The sequence below is a fragment of the Equus asinus genome, chromosome 10 (genome assembly GCF_041296235.1).
Source record: "Equus asinus isolate D_3611 breed Donkey chromosome 10, EquAss-T2T_v2, whole genome shotgun sequence".
Taxonomy (NCBI): domain Eukaryota; kingdom Metazoa; phylum Chordata; class Mammalia; order Perissodactyla; family Equidae; genus Equus; species Equus asinus.
The window spans coordinates 12118105-12138147 of NC_091799.1; the positions used below are offsets into that span (position 1 = coordinate 12118105).

General features: G+C 59.5%; 1 protein-coding gene across 4 annotated transcripts in view; it reads right to left on the reverse strand.

Annotated features, from left to right (window-relative positions):
- OLFM1 (olfactomedin 1) overlaps positions 1-19780 on the reverse strand; it is a 39088-nt gene extending 19308 nt beyond the window's left edge. For 2 of the 4 annotated variants that reach the window (XM_070518408.1, XM_070518410.1), the window contains exons 1-2: positions 19284-19780; positions 3552-3701 (exon numbers count right to left, since the gene is read on the reverse strand). In XM_070518408.1, the coding sequence (XP_070374509.1) occupies positions 3552-3701; positions 19284-19379 (246 nt within the window). In that variant the 5' untranslated portion in view covers positions 19380-19780. Of the gene's footprint in view, positions 1-3551; positions 3702-5740; positions 6024-19283 lie in introns of those variants that run through there. The other 2 variants (XM_044778432.2, XM_070518409.1) reach the window with 2 other exon arrangements.
- Between the last annotated feature and the right edge of the window lie 263 nt (positions 19781-20043).

The window sequence follows — 20043 nt, forward strand, 5'->3', positions numbered from 1 at the left end:
GCACAGATGTTAGCTCAGGGCCACTCTTCCTCACCAAAAACCCCGAAAAACGTCATGCTTGTGAAATATAATATGTGGGTGACTTTGACTCTCTCTGAGCCCTTCTCTTTAGACATTTTGTGGGAAACTGAAATATATTTGCTCTCTCACCTACGTCTCCCTGTTTCCCCTCATCTGTCTTATTCCGTCACTTTGAATTACTACTGCTCTTCTCTGAGAAATGTTATGATGTTTGGCTCCCTTCATCCTTCAAGGCCCAGCCCAAATGCCACCTCCTCCAGGGAGGCTTCCACGATGAGCAAAGCCGGAAGTGGCTGTACACTCCTTGGAAACAGCATCACCTTGTTAACACAATGCCTGCACAGCAGTAACCCACACAGCTGTCTCAACTACCTTGTTGGACTGGTGACTCATGGAGGAAGGGGACTGGGCCTTCACACCTGTCACCCCAGCACCTATGCACAGGAGTGCCTCCTGCAGCCGTATGGTTGGGAGGAGGGAACGCAAGGAGCAGCTGCCGTCGCGACCCCTGCCCCCTCCCCTCCTGAGAGGACCCTTCCTCCCGTGAGGGCAAAATCCAGGAAAGCTGGGGCCACAACGTGCCGAGCAGGAGCTGCTGGGCCGACACCGGCTCCGGTCTCGCACTTCTCACAGGGGACCACACGCGGCACCACGGGCTGGTCACCGGCCAGAGGAGGGACGCTTTCAACAAATTTTAAATGTGATTAAATTTTAAATTTAGAGAACAAATTTGAAAGATGCCGAACTACTCAGCTGCCTTAAAGGGAAACAGACTCTCCGACAGTCTTTCCCGCCCAGAAGGGACGCCTCCTTCTCTGGCCAATCACGGAGCAGATAACGGGCGGGAGGAAGCCGCGCTCGCTCTGCTGGATCTCCTCACACTCAGAAGATGGCGGTCTGGCCACTCTCTCACCTGCAGGATGCGTCCCTGAGAAGCCAAGTGAGGCGCCACGGTCACACGGCTGCTGACTGACACAGTCTACCCTGCGCCGCGCCCCGGGTGGAGCAGGTGCTGAGAACGGGGAGGGGCAGACACCGCTGGCCTCCAGGGAGTGACCACTTGCTAACATTGATGCAACATTTGCAACGCTCCAAGCACTGTGCTGAGCCCGTCACTTATCTATCTCATTCCATCTTTCCAAAACCCAGGGAGGTAAACGCTATTTCAAGTCCTATTTTACACATGAGACCGAGGCTCAGAGAAGTTAAGCAACTTATCTACCGTCACACATGAGTCAAGGCCCAGACTGACTCCAAAGACCACACTTTCAAACTCGCGGGGGTGCGCATCTCCAAAGAGAACAGAGCTCCTGGTCCCTGCCTGCCTTTTGCATCTGTGGGTCTCCAGCGGTCCTCAACCCTGTGCAGCTGCCAGGCCCCTCCCAAGGACTCTGGTCCAATTAAACTCAGAGCCTCTGGGCACAGGACCCACGGCTCCACCTTCGGAAGATCTGAACGTGAAGCCAGGCTGGAGAGTCACGGAACTACACGGGATGTGCTCCACTGGGCCCCCAGCCCCATGACAGAACTCGGAACCACACACGAGGCAGGGAGGCCCTCTTCGTGACAAACAGCTTCTGCCCTCTGAAAACAGTGCCCTCGAGGGTCTAGAACAGGGCTCAGTGTTAAGCAGTAATGCTGTGGCACAGAAGGGCAGAACGGAGAGCCCCAAGGCCTGTGTTCCCAAGGGCCCAGAGAACTTTCTGGAACCATTTCCAGCTTTCTGTCACCCACCAGGCACCTCCTCCCAAGAGCACGGGTGGGGGTCCTGCCCTCCAGCCCCCCTCCCAGGCCCCTGGAGCTGCAGTCCCTCCTCTTTAATTCGAATAATTAAAGGCCCATCAGGCTTTAGTCTAGTCTGCTGTTAACAAATGTTTGTGGGATCTGTTAAATGCAATTCACTTTAATACTTCTTAAATGATTTCCTGGGCTGGCTAAGGATGGGGGGAGGAGCAGCTGTCCCTTACAGGGGAGAAGGCTCTGGGGACCAGCCCTCGCTCTGCACTCCCCCAGTCCTTCTTCTCACCAAGGAACAAGGGTCCCTCCACAGGTCCTCCCAGACGGGCAGAGCTGGGGGCACCCCAGCGATCTCCCACCCACCTCTCCCCTGACAGGCCGGGAAACTGAGTCCAGGAAAGGGACCCGCCCTGCCCGCAGTCGTGGGAGGCTTCTGGTCAAGCTGAGCTCCAACTGAAGAATCCTGTCCTGCCGGGGGGCTCCATGACCCTCCCGAGTGGCGAGGGCAGCCCCCCGAGGGAGCAGAGCGGCCATCCTCAGGCACGACGCCCCATCCACGATTGCCTCCTCCCATCCTCCTCGACTCACGGAGACTCGTGGCTTTACTAGGGGTGTGTGTGTGTGTGCATATATTTATATGGTGTGTGTGTATATGCGTGTGTTTGTGCATGGAGTGTGCAGTTTGTGAGTGGTGCATACCTGCTGTGTATGTGTCTGTGTGTGATCTCTGTGTGTGGTGTGTGTGTGTATTTGCGGTGTGTGATGTGCCTGTGGTGTGTGTATGGACGCGACTGACTGTGTATGTGGTATGTGTTTGTGTGTGGGGTGTGTGTGTGTTTGTTCTGTCTGTGTGTACATGTGTGCAGTGTGACCTCACTTTCAGGTGTGAGGGGTCCCCATGTAGAATGCCCTCTGTCCTCGGGGGAGGGTGGTGAATGGACCAGAAGGGCCGCCTGTTTCTCTTTCGGCCCCCAGGATCTCCCAGGGGCCCCGACACTCAGGTCGTCGGAGAATCCAGGGGTCTGGGGGGGACATTTCCGGGAGGCAGTTGGCTGCATCCATCAGGAGCGGCAGCCTCTGTGGGGGGCAGAGGACGCCAGGCCAGTGGGCAGGCAGCCCTGTGGTTTGAGGGCTGTCTCTCTGCAAAGCAGCTGTGGGTTTGGGGTAAGTCAGGCCACCTCTGGACCCAGATTCCCACTTCTCGAAATGGAGAAAAATCTCACTCGCTTCGTGTGCCTCTTTGAAGAGTAAGTGAAATAAGGGATTCAAAATGTGTACGCAACTGCTGTTCCCAGGTGGTTCCGAGGTAACAACTGAATCTGCTTTTGTCCCAGGGAGGCATCTGCGGTGGGAAACAACCGCTCAAAGGCGGGGAACAGATCCCATCACCTAAGCTGCCCAAGCAGGTCTCGCTGGCTCCCAGGGCACTCTCCCAGGCAGCTGCTGGGGGCGGCTCTGAGCCTTGGGGCTCCAGACCACAGGCGCTGCCTGGAGAGACAGCAAAGCGGGAGAGGGCCCTGGACCCCGTCCCCCGTGCCCACATGGCTCCCCAGTGGAGCCTGCAGTGACCAGAAGGGTCTATTCCTCTCCTCCTGGGCCATGCCTGGGGAGTCTCCATCTAGCCATTCATGGATTCATTCATTCACAAATATTCTGAGCGAGGACACGTCCAGAAAGAGTGAGGCCTTGGAGCTGGGACCAGCCTGCAGGCTAGCCCAGCCTTGCGGCTGGTGTGGGCATGCACATGCACATGCAAGGACGCCCACACGCGCACACACCCTGCGCAGACTCACCTTCTCCAGGAGCTGCCTCAGCTGTTTCGTGCGGGCATCCCGAGAACACATGGTCTGCTGGGGGGCGACCACTGTGCAGATGCACCTGCCCTCGCTGTCCTGGGCAGAGCTGTACACCTGCCAGCTCTCCTCAGGGTTGGTGGGCAACACCTGGGGGGGGCGGGGGGGGGCGAGGGGGAGGGAGGGAGAGAAAGGGAGATCATAACGTAGTGTACCAGGGGCAACCAGCAGGGGAGATGGTCCACGTCCAACCCCGGGGGAAAGGCGGAAAGAAATGGTCCAAAGACAAGTTCTGACCACAGTGAGGGAGAGGGGACCCTAGGAACAAAGAGACAGTCTCCCATCAGGGTCCCCAGGACTGGAAAGGAGTCAAACAGTCACAACTCTTCACATTTTACTTTTAAATTCAAGGGATTTTTAAGCGTAAGGAATGCTTGGGGTTTTGGCATCTGACCAATTTGCTACTTTAGGCAGAAGGAAAGGGTGGCCGGAGGGAGGGAAGCAAGCGGCCGGCTGACTCACGGTGGGCATGTAATTCAGAAATGAGATCTCCTCCGCGTAAGGCAGGCAGGGGTGGCTGGCACAGCCTCGCTCTGCCGCTCCCTACCGCCAGGAGACCCGGCACCCGTGGAAATAGCCGGGAGCCAGCAGCCTATGAGCCCAGAGCTGCGGTGACCCCGAGCTCCAGCCATCTTCCTGCTGGCAGCCCAGCGAAGACGGCCCGAGAGAACGCTGGGCTGCCAACTCTGCACAGGCTGCCACCCACAAGCCATTTGGTGGATGTCACCAAGTTGCCAGTGATGTTGTGCAGGGGTCACACCCAACCTCAGACCTGAGGTGTGCCCAGGGACCACCAAGAAACCAAAGCTGCACATGGCTGGTGACATGGTGACAAGGCTGGTGTCACCTTGCAGCCCAGCTCAGGCGATCCTGACCACCAGGTACACAGGGTGGACACTGCCATCCAAAAACACTCTCTGAACACAGATCCTTGCCCTGCCCTGCCGCCCTCAGCCTGCCCAGCGGCCTCAGGTCACCTCGCTGCTATTTTTAGCCCGGGGATGGGGAGGAGAAGAGGGTGGGAGAATCTATAGTAGGGATACATTTCATTTCATTCATTTCCAGCCCCAGAAGCCAAGGGCCCAGAGACAGGAACAGAGTCATTATGAAGGAAACACTGTGCATGCAATTCTGGAAACAGCAGGTGAGGTGAACGTGAGAACGCGCTAAGGAGGGGTCACACAGAGACCTCCTCCCAGAGCACTGCGCCCTTGGCAGCCAAGAGGGAGCCGGCAGGAGACTCGTGTCCTTCACCTCTCCTTTCAGCTTAGAGGGAGCCGGGCCTGGGCGACCCCCTTCCTCCGCGCACGCCTGGCCTGTCGCTCATGGGTGGTTCCGGCTCAGCCTCGGCTCCAGCCACCATCGAAGTCAGCCCTGCCCAGAAGCGACCCTGGCCACTCGCCCCCTCCCCCAAGGCATCGAAAGAAGAGGAGAAACGATTTGAGAGGCTGGGCGGGAGGGGTGCGCAGAAGGCAAGGGGGCAAGCTCCGCCGCGAGTGGCTCCTGGGGGGCCCCACCCTGGCCCCCACGGCACTCTCCTCCGCGGGAGCCCAATGACCTCCGTATGGGGATGCGGAGGGAAAGGCGCCTTGGGACTTGGGAACGCGCAGGCTGGCGAGGGCACGAGCTCCCGAGCCCGCCGCCGGGCGGGGCCCCACTCCGGGGCCGGGTCCAGTCCGGCTTTTACAAAGTAGGGCGGGCTTCGCTCAGAGCCCTGGCTGGACGAGGCAGACCGGGATGGAGCGGCGGCGTCTCCACCCCTCACTTGCGGAGTGACCTTGGACAAATCCCCAAGTCCCGCGCCTCAGCCTCCTAACGTTATCAGTGAGAGACGACTGAGTTGAATGAAGACTCCGAACCTCTGAGCCCGAGCAGGCTCCCCCCGCCCCACGAGCGGACCAGGCAAAGGAAGGAATCGTTGCCGGGGAACCGCGGCGGGAGGAGTGGCCGGGGCTGGGGGCGTGGGGAGCAGGGTCACCCCGCAGCGCAGAAGAGACGCCTCGGGACCCCCTGCGTGCGCCCTTGCCCCTGCGCCCTGCGCCCCGCGCGGCGCCCGCCCAGCCCTGGGTTGGAGGTCGGGGAGGGGGCGGGAGGAGAGCCCCCCGAAGGCGGGCAGCGGGCGCACTTACGCCGGTGCTGCGGTCGAGCGTCCCGCCGCTGGCCGCCGAGAGCTTGGTGGTGTTGAGGCCCACCAGCGAGGGCAGCGTCTGGGACATCCAGTTGGTGATCATGGCCATGGTGCTCAGCACAACCCCGATCTTGAGCAGCGGCACCGACATCGCGCCTCAAGTCGCCGCCTGCACCGGCGCCGCGCCGGCGCCGGCTCCGCGCCCCGGGCAGCCTTCAGGCGGCGGGCACCGCGGCGGGCAGGGGCGCCCGGCCGTGTCCCCGCGCCCCCTCTGCCCGCCACCGCCCGCCCGCCGCCGCCGCCGCCGCCCCGCGCGCCCCGGCCATGGCTGCGCCGCCCCTGGGCGCCAGAGAGAGTGGCCGCCGGCGGCCGCTGCCCGCCCCGCCGCCGCCGGGTGCCTGGTGCCGCCGCGTCCCTCTGCGCTCCGCCGCCGGGAAGGGCCGCCCGGCTCTGGCTCTGAGCGCGGCGCGGGCTGCGCGCGGGGGCCGCGGCCGGGAGGCGGGGACACGGCCGGGCGGCGGCCGACGCAATCTGCCCAGGAAATGGGTGGATTTTTCCTCTCCGCTCCGGCTCCCCGCCGCCCCCTGGCTGCTGGCAGCGATGTCTGCAAACCCCCGTCGCCGAGGAGCTGGAATGGGGTGACCCGGGAGGAAAGACGAACCACCGTGCCCCAAGTCATAAAAGTCCCCTCAAGGCAGGGCGGCGGCCTTAGATGCACGGATGGGCCGCTGCCCTCCCACCCTCACGGCGGACAGGGCTGAGCGAGGCCCAGGAACCCCTCTGAGACACCCCCTCCCAGGGCCCTCTGCACCCCGACTGCTGGGGACCTACTGCGTGGTCACTCCAGGCTCCCCATCAGCCTGGGCCGCTGCCTGAAACCCAAGCGGAAGGGCGAGCTCCTGGCCAGCTGGAAAGCAGCCCCTGGATGGCCGGGGTCTCCAGCCCAGCACGTGGGGAGGGGAAGGGGTGTAAGAGGAAAGCCCCTCCTGGGAGAGCGCAGCCAGGTGCTCTGGGGCCTTTGGGAGGTCGGGAGTCTCCTGGCAGCTGCAGCACTGCCAGCGAGGGCTCCTGGGTGTGGGTGTGAGGGTGGGCATGCAAGCTGGCACCAGGAGAGTGCACTCAGGGCAGGAGCTGGTGTAGGGTTGAGGCTCAGGCGTGGGCGGGGAGCTGCAGGGACCCCACCACGAGAAGTGGGGTGTGGGTGGAACCTGGGGTCTGTGGTTGGGGGCAGGGGTGGGTGTCCTCACCGGCTCCCCATGTCCCTGTGTGGGGGGACTGGAGTCCTGGTGCCCAGGCAGAGGGGCAGGGCAGCCTGCCACAGCCCCCAGCCGTCTGCAGCATCAGCACCAGGACATGTGCAAGTCTGCTGAGAAGCCAGGCCTGACGCGGTCAAACACCTTAATAGGGCTTGAGAATGTGCACGAGATGAAAGACGCGTCCTCCAGGCCTCCATCTAGCCTTCTCAGTCGTTTGGGAAGGAAGGAATCATCCAGATCACTCACCATACTTTTCTGCCTGGGTGAGAATTAATCTCCTTTCCTGCATGGGGATTGAAAGACCGGCACTGGGAGGAAGGAGCTGGCCTTCCTGGCGGCCGCCTAAGATGGACACCACCTTCTTAGGGCTTCCCTCTCTCTCTGCTCCGTCCCCATTTGTAGAGGGGACTCAGTGACAGCCAGGATGGTCCTGGCCCGAGTGTTGGGGTGAGACCCACGGGCTGAAGGGGTGCCTCGGATTGCTGTCCTGATTCATACAAGGATCTGTGGCAGCACCTGGGTTGGCTGCAGCGAATGCCAACAGTTGGGGCAGGACGCCATCTCCCAGTGCCAGCCGGTACTGCAGGCTCTGCTCCAACCGCCGGAATCCGCCGCACCAAGGCACACCCGCTGGGTGCCGGAGGAGCAGCCACCAGGACCTGCCTCCATTCTCTTTCAACACATATTGGACACAGATGCAGCGCCACAAGCCTCGCCCGCCCAAATCACTCGCACCCGCTTCCCACTGCAGAGGGACAAGGACCACTTATGTTCCTGGGATAACTTCAAATCCCACCCAATCCAATCTACAGAACTGCCACCACCCATCTCATAAGCGGCAGATTATCACCCACTGAGCACAAGATGTGGGGCACGGCGTGCTGCAGACCCCGGACCGAAACCAAGCACGGATGCAGTGCACTGTGGGCCACAGGACAGAAGCAACACTGTGACCAGGGCAGCAGCTTCTGGGCCACTTGCCACAGCCGGGCACCCCGCATGAACAAAACTACCCCACAACCCACCGAGTGGACACCGTGACCAGTGAGGCATCTTAGCGTGCGCGCTCCACGGGCAGACTCTGGAGCCAGGCAGCTTGGGTTCGAGTCCTGGCTCTGCCACTTACTGGCTGTGAGACACTGACCAAGGAGGTAATTAGCCCTTCTGTGCCTCGGTTTCCCCATCTGTAAAGTGGGCGTAATAACAGTAGCCTTCCTCTCCCTGGCATGTCGTGAGGACGAAGTGAGCTACTGCAGGGGCAGGCTTGGCGTCCCATAAGAGTGCCAGTCCTTGTCCAAAGGCCAAACTTGCTCAGAGGGGACACTGGTGAGAACACCAGAGGCAGAGCTGGGCAACATGCCCCCAGAGACCTTTGCCACCTCTCTCTCTCTTTTTTTTTTTGAGGAAGATTAGCCCTGAGCTAACATCTGCTGCCAATCCTCCTCTTTTTGCTGAGGAAGACTGGCCCTGAGCTAACATCCGTGCCCATCTTCCTCTACTTTATATGTGGGACACCTGCCACAGCATGGCTTGCCAAGCGGTGCCATGTCCGCACCCAGGATCTGAACCGGCGAACCCCAGGCCGCCGAAGCGGAACGTGCGCACTTAACTGCTGCGCCAACAGGCTGGCCCCTGCCACCTCTCTTAAGAGCTGCTTTTGGCTGAAGACCATCCGCAAGAGATGCTGCTGATATAGACAGGTGTGGAGGAGGTATTGTTGGACGGAAACCACTGCCTGCACCCAGAGCCACATTCTAGGAAGGTGAAGCCCACATGGGCAGATACAAAGAATAAAAAAAGAACGAACAAATCTCCTGTTTGGAGAACTTCTGATTGGGTTCCACGTCAATAAGTTCCCGCAAGGATTTACAATTGGTGCTCTAAATTTGAAGATTGCCAACTTGGCTGGGCTTCTCGACGGAGGAAATGAAATCCAGGTGGCTTGCCACCATAAGAACAGTGCTGCTCCCAAGGACTGTTGGAGGCGAGACGCCCTGGGGACTGATAACTGCCTTCAGTTCCACTGGCCCAGGGACTCTCTCCGACCCTCGAGGGGACAGGCAATTAGGGCCAGCCTGGAGATTTGAAACCCCCTATCTTATTTCTCCTGAGCTAGCAGTTGCGTTGGGGAGCTGAAAGGGTTTCCAGCACCCCCTAAGGCATAGCCGAGGAGTGGTCTTTTAAAAATGCGGCTGTGGGTTACTCACACTGGGCTTGCCAAACGAGGACCGCGCCTTGGAATTCCTGCAGCTTTCTGGGCACTAAGCTGACCCGGGAGGCCAAAGCACGGAGAGCGATGGGAGGAGAGGCTGACTCACACCCACTCCGGTGCCTTCAAATCCGAGTCATCATCTCTGCATTTCTTGTCTGTGTTTATAGAGAACTGAACAGATGCATTGTTCTCACTTCGCCCTCCCAGATGGAGTGTGTGGACAGGACAGGGGTGCGCAGTGGCTACAGCCCTGCTCCCCACCCAACCAGGAGCCTACACCCGAGCTGCTCTCACCTGCACCTGAGCTGCCCTCGCCTGCACCCCTGCTGCTCTCGCCTGCACCCCTGCTGCTCTCACCTGCACCTGAGCTGCCCGCACCTGCACCCCTGCTACTCTCACTTGCACCTGTGCTACTGTAACCTGCACCCCTGCAGCCCTCACCTGCACCTGAGCTGCGGGAACCTGCAGGACCCATGCTGCTGTAATCTACACCTGTGTTGTCACTCCAGCCTGCACCCCTGCTGCTGTAATCAGATGAGAGGTTCAAGGTAGGTCACTTCCACCTCATCTCATCCCAAACCAAAGTCCTCTCCAGGTCTGGAACCTGCGATGCAGCAGGAGAAGTCACTGCTTTTAGCGCATGTGCCGGGGCCATCTGAGAAGCCTTGAGCAAGTGTAATTTGACCCGGAAGGCCACACAGCAGTTCCACGAGCAATCTACGGAGTGTTGGAGAGGGAAGGCGTTTGGATGACAGGATCCGCGGCGTCGGCCAACACCATGTGTTCCCAAGGAGGAATTTGAACCCCAATTTCCACACGCCTTCCCTTGAAGCAAGGGTTCGCTTATATTAGCAACTCTGAATAACCATCATGACACGACTGAGCAGGTGCTGTGCCCCAGACACCCTCGAACTAAGTGCCTGCCGTCCCTTCCTCCTTACGATGCCTGTGAGCTGTGCTAACGCCAGCTCCTCTTTGCAGAGGAGAACTTGCAGGCTGAGGAAGACAGCGCTACCTGTCCAAGGTCCTGTGTGAGCCAGCTGTTCCCAGGGCCAAGCTCAAAACTGTGGCCCCCCCTGCCTTCCAGATGTCGTGCCGTCTCAGTGTGTTCAGGCTGCTATAATGAAATAGCACCAGCCGGGTGGCTTATAAACAACGGAAACTTATGCTCACAGTTCTGGAGGCTGGAAGACCAAGACGAAGGCACCGGGAGGGTTGGGTTCTGGGGAGGGCCCACTTCCTGGTTCATAGCTGGCGCCTTCTCACTGTGTCCTCACCCGGTGGAAGGGGCTGGGAGCTCTCCGGAGCCTCCTTATAAGGCACTAATCCCACTCATGAGGGCAGAGCACCTCCCAAAGGCCTGCCTCCTAATGCCATCATCTTTGAGAGTTAGGATTTCGTCAGATGAAGGGCGGGGGCACCAACGCTCAAACCACAGCACACGGCCCCTGTGAAAGCTCACAAGCCCCAGGAGCAGCGTGATCCACGGGGCCACAGACGCCCGCCACATGCACAATTCCACGGTGCATGGTGGCCCACCAGAGACATTTCTGCCTGAGCATTCCTAGGCCCTCGTGGGCTGAGCCCATGGGAAGGCTGTGAGGCCACGCCCCCTGCACGATTCCTGGTCCAGGCCTACGGTGCTGGGCCACCTGTTGGGACGTGTCAAAAGGGCCGGGTGTCGGTGCTCACCCTGGTGCTTGCCCCTGGTGGGCTCTGCGCAAATTCACTTGCACACGTGAAAACAGGAAGGCTCACACCCACAGCCCCGGGGCTCGTGGCTCTCAAAATGACATTACCTTAGGTGAAACCATCCTCCTGCCTGTGACCTTGTAATTCTCATAGGGGACAGGCTCTTGTGGGGGCTGGAGCATCACTGAGGGAAGCCCCACAACAGCTGTGCAAGGAGGGCACATCTGAGCGCGTCCATTCCACAGGTAGAAAACCGAAGTCCACGGGGTGAGGATCTGCTGGGGTCCGGGCCAGTCCCCCGTGCTCCTTGGCAAAGAGACACCCCAAAGGACACAGCTTGGGTGCCCTTCTGCTGTTTAAAAATATGCGTATTTTCCTTAAGCTATTTGCAAATAGCTGGAGGGGGGCGAGGAGAGGAAGGGAAGAAAGAGGCGGAAGAGAAAGTGAGGGGAGGAGAGAGGAGGGGCCCACACGGAGCCACTGTGCTCCTTGCACCCCGCAGGCACCCTTCCCATTCACCCGCTCTGCTGGCGGAAGCATGTTCTTGGGAAAGGACCTGGTCTCGAGCTGGGCACCTTGGGAGGAGCTCAGGGGTCTCCTGAACCCTCTCTCCCAGCAGCCACGGAGGACCACCACGGGCAGTCCAAGCAATGTCCCCTTCATTCCAGCCCCTCTGCGGCCTCTGGGTTATACTCCGGAGGACAGCGGTGGACGGCGTTATTTCTCCTCATGCCCTTCCCATAAGAAGATTTCCTCCCGGCCTATCCCCATGTGCCTTGTAGCACCTCCCTTAGACAGAGGGTCCCCTGCCACTACCGATGTCGGGCTTGGCTGTATGGGCTGATATTCTGGCCAGGGGAAGGTGAGGGACAGCTGCGCCCCCTGAGCAGAAGCCATCAGAGCCAGCCGTGCACATGTCTGCAGCGCTCCTGTCCCCGCCTCTGCCATGAGGAAAGCGCGATCAGAGAGACACAGGGACCAGAGCCTCACCAGCCACTGTGGCAGCTTGTGCCACGAAATGCACCACTGTCCTTGGGAGCCACTGCCATGTGGGGTTTGTTGCTAATCCAAGCACTGACCTTCCACCTTCCACTCAGGTTCAAGCTCCTTCTCTGGTGTCGGGATTTATGGTCTTTATTCAAAATCCCCCCAGACAGGGGCGCTGCTTCCACAAGGGAGGGCACTGGGCTGACCCACAGCTCTCACGGGACTGCTTTTCCCACCGAACCCCGATGCACCCCGTTTCCAGCCCTCAGTCCTGGGTCGTTGTCCGTCCAGTGAGCTGGTGGTCTGCGGCCCACCCTGGCCCTCCTCCCACACCCTCTGCTCCCACTCTGGAAAGTTCCATGCTGCTTTCATAAACGTTGCCTCAGACTGGCTCACGTCCAGACCGTGGGAGGCCACAGCTCCACAGCTGCTCAGCAGAAATGGGGTCTGGTTCTGGGAGTGGCACCGTGAAGAGCACGGACAAGATAATTCAGCAGGCACATGCCCTCTGGGCTGAGCTTGTGGTTTCGGGGGCCCCACAAATGTTACCGATCCCTACTTTCCAGGCAAGGGAACGCTCCATGATGCATGAGAAGGACAGTCTGGTTTCTGTTGAACAAGTAATTGATCTTGACATGAATTAATTGATCCTGACATGAATTAGACGGTGATGTTATTATAAAAACATCTAAGAGTCAACTCCGAGGTCCAGCTGATGTGCAGGAAACACCCCAGAAGGCAGCATCTGCTCAGAGCAGAGGACTTCGTGCTGCCAGATCCTAGACACTGAGTTCCTTCCAGCCAGAGCGCACACGGCTCCCACGGGTGGCCACGCCCTCAGAGCGCACGCTTCGCCCTCAGCACCATGGCCACCTTCACCAACCCATGAGGACCCTCCCTCTGCTTGCTGAGCCCGGACTTGGCCTCAGAAACCTTCTCCACCACCTCTGCCAACAGTTGGTGTTGTCTCTGGAGAAATTCCCCACTTTATACCACCCCTCCAATGCTGCTTGTGGAGCAACTCAGTCAAAGTCCTCTTCCCAGCTGCCACTCACACCTGGTCCTGCCTGTGCGCCACCAGGACGAGACTCGGAGGCTGGGCTGCCCGGGGAGTGGGAGCGTGTGGGAGCCTTGGGCACAGGGACTCACAAATCTGAGAGCAGAATTGTTTCCAAACGGCGGGCTCGGTTTCTTTGTGTCCTGCTATGCGGTCACATTTACAACCAACACCCTGGGTGTTAGTAAAATTATTGACCATGTTTACAAATATACCTCTGTTCTTTTTCTGACTTTCAGACACCCACAGCATCACTTGAAGCAAGTGGGAGTAACTTTCTTTCCAGAACCACCAGTGAGAGCCGTTTCACACACTATGGAAATCTCTGGGGCGCCGTTTAACCTCCCAGGGGGCATCCTGCGCACCCACGAAAACGACAGGCTGGAACTGAATTGCTGTTGCTGAGCATCTCTGGGTGGGTGTTAGTAACCTGCACATCTGTCTGTGAACAAAGGCTGACGTTCAGCATCCTCCCATCCCTCTCTCAGACTCTTCAATCTAGACTCTTCCTGGTCACCGACTCTCTTACTGACCATCAGATTTTAGACGTCACTGAACCATGAACAGGGAACATCCAGGTGAAATCCCCAGTGCCAAGAGCGGAACCAGCAGATCCGTAAGCCCACGTCTTTTAAACACTGCTGGAGTTGTCACGAGGTTTAAGTGAGCTACGGAAGAAGGGGGGGACAGTGTTAACAAGAAAGCCTTCCCCGGACGTGGAGCCCCATGCCAGGCCTGGTCACGGACGGGTGGCCGCACATCCTCTTCCCTGTGGCTGCATCACTTCCTGAGGTCGTCAAACTCCACCAAGTGCAGCAGCAGGTGTAACTAGAACTGCACGTTTCAGGCGGTTTTGAGAACTGGAGGCTACACCAGCCGACTGCGTCCCTGCCCGATTTCTTACTTCTCGGCTCTCAGGCATCTAGCAAATGCTGGCTGCTCGAGGGGGTGCTGAGCGCCCCCCGTGAACCCTGATTCATGCCTGGGAGAACTGAGCTGAGGAACCGGGGCGTCCTCTCTCGGCCGCCCCTCCCATCCCCAGGGGAAGGGACTTGTCGGAGGTCGGAGGTCACCCATCCTTAGTGGAAGGAAAGAAACTAAAGGCTCCGCCCCGTGCCCTGCCCTTCCTTCTGACAGTCCAGCGTCAAGGTCAGCAGCAGGTGGAGCGTTGGCCACAGCTACGGAAACACAGCTCGATGGCTCCCACCAAGGTCCGCATGATCCGGCGCCTCCATGTTTAACTGGTTCTCAGTGATACTGAGCTGTTTTCTCTACTTTTTATCTTTCTCTCCATCTTAACGAGAACATGAACGCAGGTGTCAGACAGACCTGGGACTGGGACTTACTTCCTGTCCGGGGTCTGTCCCTTAGCTGCGGGGTCACCAGGCAGGGTCCCCAGCCTCCCCGAGCCTTGGTCTCCTCATTTCGAGAATGAGGACAGTAACACAGGGTTGCCAGGACTGCTGTGACCTGATCCAGATTAAGCTCCTGGCAGGGAGGGTGACACGCAGTGACACTCAGAAAATATTAACCCTCATTACGGGTTTATCCCGAGGGCTTCAAGCTCCTGGCGAGATTCTTCTATGTGTACTAATCTGAAAACATGAACAGATATGCATTTTTCACCTTCCATTTCCTCTTCCCCTTACCTCGGCAGCCGTGGGAACAACCTTACGGCCGTCGGTTCCAGAGCGAGAAGCATCCACAGAGCATCTTCCAGAGCCGAAAACTGGCTCCTCCCCCCGTCAGCCCGGCTCAGCTCACGGTGGCCATGCATCTAATTCAGCTTAGCTAGTAATTAGTTTTGTATTACTTTACACGGTGGTGTTAATACTGATTACAGGGCCTGATAACTTTAGTAATAAATACAACCCAAGGCAGAAAATTACCTTTCTTTTTATTGGGGAAGGTTGAAGTCAGTGGAATGAGAAGCAAATTGCTTTCAGAGACGAAGCAGCTGCCTCATGTTGAGCATTTACAGCTTAATGCCCCCCTGGTGTCACGGTGCCTTCTGGTCCAGGGAGGCAGGCCCGCAGGGGAGATGGGAGCCCCCCTCTCCCGGAGCGCTGTTCGTGGCCCGGAGGCCGGCTGCCCAGGCAGTAGCCATCAGCAGTGCAAAGATGGAACAGACTCCGTGCGCTGGGAACTAACTGGCTCAGGAAGAGACCCCAGTGCTCCCCAAGCCCCCTGACACGCACTAGCACTCCAGCGTCCAGGGAAGATGTGGGCCCAAAGCTGGGGGCTGAGGGGCTGGGGCAGGTGGACAGGAAGTCAGCGGGGTCCAATGGCCCAAGCTTAGCCTCAAGCAGGTGACCAAATTCAGCTGTTTTATTCTCGTTAAATTTGTTCAGGGGAGTGGCTTGGGGTCTTCCACTGTAGAAGGAGCTGAATCTGAGGATGACAGAAGAGGTTTGAGGCGCTGGGCCTCAGTGGGACTCTGAGGGGGCTGACCCCACGCCAGCTGCTCTGTGACCCCTGCCCTGCCCGTGCACAGCACCCACACACCTCCCCCCGGAGCAGAGTCCAGGGTCTGCTCACATCTCTACTCAGGCGCCTAGACCAGCAAACAGCCCGTCAAACTTGGGGATGGAGCACACAGCAGTCACTCCATAAAGCCTGAAGGCGCTCAACAACCACAGTAACAGTTGGCACTCCAGGACGCTCTGTGCCGACTTACAGCTGGCGCCACATCAGGGTGTCGGGGGATGTTACATTGTTAAGAGAGGCCACACCCGGCCTGGGGTTCACGTAGCTAATGAGAAGGGCTCTACTTCATGCTTAAAATAAGTCAAGTTCTTCAACACACCTTTACTGAGCTCCGTACACCAGGGCCAGGTTTCCGGTCCCTCTCATGCTGCAGCCTCTGTGTGCAGCTTCCCTCCTGCCCACCTGTTCCTTCCCTGTCTTCCTGCCCCTGGCTCGGTGCTGGACCCAGGGGCCACCTTGGGACCCGGCTCACACCTCACTCCTCCGGCAACGCTTCCTCCAGCTCGAGAGGCAGAAACCGCTCCTCCCTCCGCCCCCATCCCAGAGTGCTCGGATAGCTCTTATGCCTCTACAGCAGATGATGACGGCAGAGCCCCGGGTCTTCCCACAAAGCTCGGCGGCCCAGACGCCATCGGGCATGGCTCGGACTCACTCAGCATCGTAAGCTCAGGTCTGACCAAGTTAAACCCGACCAGCTGGCCCCCGAGAGCTGCAGGTGGGAGGGACGGGTGAGTGAGCCACTGAAAGAGCAGGGCGGGGGTCTGCAGTGGGAGACACCTTCCAGAATCATCCAGTTTAATCCTCCTTGTTTTAAAAAGGAAGAAGTTCAGGCTGAGAGGTTAAGAGCCTCTCTCAAGGTCACCAGACAGTGCCTGCTGGGAGTGGGAGGGTCCGGGCAGCTGGGTTCAAGGTCATGGTACAGAGCTTCCCAGCCTTCTGAGGCCATCACATACAGGGGACACGCTTCCATCTGAATGGACCGCTGGGGTGGGCCAGAGCTGGGCCAGGAGCTCAGGCAGGTCCAGCACTGCCCCACCTCCCTCAGGACAGAGAAAGCAACTCCTCTGCACTCTGGCTGGGGAGCTCCCTATGATGCCTCTCAAGGAGCATGAAACGCCAGTCTTTCACTGAAAGTCGTGGAAGAGGACCAAGGAAAACGTCTTTCTGTCTGAGAACAAAGTTCAGCTGGGCCCACAAGCCTGGCGCATAGTAGGCCATCGATCAGCAGTTGGCATTTGATTGAGTGGCTCTTCGTAAGTGAGCTGTCAGGAGAACAGATGGCCCGGCCATGTGCTCCACTCCCCCGCCCGGCTGCCTGAATCCTTCAAGCAGCATCTGCGAAGCACAGGTAAAATCCATACGTTTCTGACTTGGCCCCATTACGATGCGTGCTCACCCACAAATACAGCGGCCATGGACGCTTGTGTCCCTGGAAAGGCCCTAAAAGTGAGGTGTGGCTGTGGGTGCAATTTATCTAAAGAGGGAGCGCAAAAGGGTGGTGGGCGACGGATTCAACCTAACTCAATCACCAACGCTCTGTTCTCCTTTTCCTAAAGCCCAGAGGGATCGTATTCCTTCACAAAGGTAAGTCACAAGATTCTTGGGTATGGATGTCCCCAGATAGCTCTCAGATTCAGAGGAGCCCTCCTCTGTCCCCACACCCACTCCCACCCCAGTCCCCACGCTAGAGGTCACTGCTACAGGTGAGAGGCACCTCGTCCAACCCTGTGGGGCTCACCTGGGCAGGACCAGGGTAGCCGGCCTCTCTGGAGCTGGTCCGAGCCCGCCACTCTCTGATCCCTTCTTAGACTTGAAATGCTTACAGCGATTTTTGCCAGCTGAGCCTCTGCCCCAGAATCCCGCTACAATTAGGGCTAAAAGGCCTCCCACGGAAGATTCTGAAAACCTAACCTCAGAGGCAGGCCCGGGGAGGGCAGGGCCACACTCGAGGGGGGAGGTGCCTCTTGGCTGCATTAAGGGACTCACTCCCTTGAGAGATCCCACAGCTCAGCTTCAGAAAGAAGAACCCCCCAAAGAAAACAACATCATCCCTTCCCGGCCCCAGGGAGGGCTGCGAGCCCGGGGAGCTGACCAGGGTGCTGAAGGGGACAGTCAGGTTGCAGGGTGAGGATGCAGGGGTGTGTGCAGGGGCTGGCACTAAAGTCAGATGGCCGGCGCCTACGGTGTGGACGGACAAGCACTTTCACCACTGAGACAAAGCTTCCAACTGAAGTTGAACCAAAAGTTTCTTCCAAGCACAGGGGGTCTTTAAAAACGTGCACAGAGGAACGCCTAGGGCGGAAAAGCATCTTGTGGTCTGGGAATGGAAGTTCAGAGTGCCTGGAATAAGAAGGCCATTAAGGCTTGGAGGGCCCTTGGGACCAGCCATCTCTTTCCCGAGACGTCAAAGTAAGGCACATGCTAATCAGAACCTGCCTGGCTCCCTTCTGCTCGTGTGTGCTCATGGCTGTGGGTGTGAGCATGTGTGAGTGTGCACGTGCATGCAAGCAACTGTCCCCCCACAGTGCACGAGCCCACCACTCACAAGGGCCTTCCCCACTGCCAGGAAAACTTCTCTCCCGGGGATGAGGCAGAGCCTCTCCAGGGGAACTGGCTGACTGTCGGGTGGCACCAGGGCAGCGGTCTCTAAGGGTAGGTGACAACAAAACCCTCCAGAGGCTGGGGGTGGGGCTGCACTTCCTGGGCAGAGCCAGAGAGCCAGCAAAGGCTTCAAGGCAAAACAAGGGAAGCTTGTTCCAGAGCCTTCTCTCCTGTGATCCACCTCTCTCTCTCTCTTCTCTCTTTTGTTTCCTCCTTTATTCTGAGAGGGAGGGAGGCGGGGAGGGAGAGAAGGAGGGTTGGGGCAGCTGGGGCTTGGGGCCAAGAGCTGGCAGCCCATCCACCTCCTGGACAAGCAGCTCCAAAGGACCAGCGTCTCTCAGCTCAGAGCGTGGCACAGTGGCACCATCCAAAGGGCATTTTAATGTCACTCCCGTGCAGCCTGGCTCCTGAAGCTGACAGACGCTTCCAAGCACCCTGGTGCCAAAGCAACACCCCCAGCCGGGCGCTCCCAGACAGCCTTCTCCTTCCCCCAGCCCTGCCAGCTCCGAAATGAATTTTTAAAATGGAGAACACCAGCCTGAGACAGGCTCTCTATTGATACATTGTTCAGGGGATGGCAAGCCTGCTTAAAATGCCCAGTGGTCCGCGCACACGCACACGGTGGCTTGCCACTCACACTTCACGCCGCGCATGTGGCCACAACCCCCTCAGCCCTCCACATTGAGCCCACAATACACCCCAGCCCCACACACAACGACCGCCTGCCCTTCCCTGTCTGGTCTCCACGGCACAATTCCCACTGCCTGGTTGGGGAGCCCCAAGGGCAGCCTTATACCCATAGGCGGGGATGCAGGATGCTCCAGAAGAGGGGTGCAGGGTGTGGGTGGTGGGAGTTAGGTCAGATCCACCTCTGAGAATGCCAGGGGCTTAGACACCCTGCTCCGTTTGTCTTCCCCCCAGATGACAACAGCAGCCAAATGACCCCCTCGTGCTACCCTTTGAACTTCTCAGCGGGAGTGGGAGGCTGGGGAGTCCTAGGAGAGAGGGGCAGCTGTGCAGCCCCGCTGAGTCAGGGCTGGGGGGTTCTGGGAGGCCAGCCCCAGTCTCGGGTCAGCCTGCACCCCTCCCTCCAACCCAGGTAGGGCCCTGGCTCCCTCCCTAACCCCGGAGCTCGGGCGCCCAGGCAGGGGGAGCGGGGCTGCGCGGAACCGCTCCCCGACTTTGCCGGGCTCCCTGGGGGCCGGGCGGGCGCCTTGCACGCAGGGAGGAAAATGGCGTTGGGTGCACGTACTTGAGTGAGTTCAGTGCCCATCAGGATGAGGAAGAGGAGGCTGAGGAGCTTCCGGGCCGGTTGCATGTCTCGCTGCCACCTCCAACGTCCTGGCATGCAGGGAGCCCTGGGTCTCGCCGGCCGGCGGCTGCGTGGACGCGGACGCGCTCGCGCTCCCGGCTCTGCTGGCTCCGCGGCGCCTGGCCGTGTCCCCGCGCCTTCAGCACCCGGAGCAGGCGGCGCGCGGGGTCTGCTGCGCGGAGCCTCCGCTCTGCATAGTGATCGCGTCCCGCGGTTCCGCGCGGTCCGGGCAGGGCTGGGCCGGGCGGGGCCGGCGGGCTGCCCCTCCTCCGCCCCTCCTCCTGACGGCTCCCGCGCCCCGCGGAGCGCAGATGCGCGGCTCGAGGCGGTGGGTGCCAAAAGTTTGCTGGGAAGGGAAGGGAAGGGGCGGGGGCGGGGTGGCGCAGAGGGACCCGGGCGCCACGCTCACGCGCGGGAGGGGGAGGGCGGCGGCGGCCGGCGGGGAAGCAGGCTGGGACAGGATGTGACATCAAAAAGGCGGGGGAAATTTAACTCGGAGAGAAAGCTCTTTCCTGACTGGCCTCAGCTGCTACGGGACTGCGGACCCCTGGGACCCGGGATGGCGGTGCAGGGGCGGCCAGCGCTGGGGACATGGGCCCCTAGAGCGGACCGAAGAGTGGAGTGTGGGAATGACAGCTGGGGGAGGATCTGGGGCGCGGGCCTAGGATCCAAAGGCTTGGAGTCTCCAGGAAGCACCGAA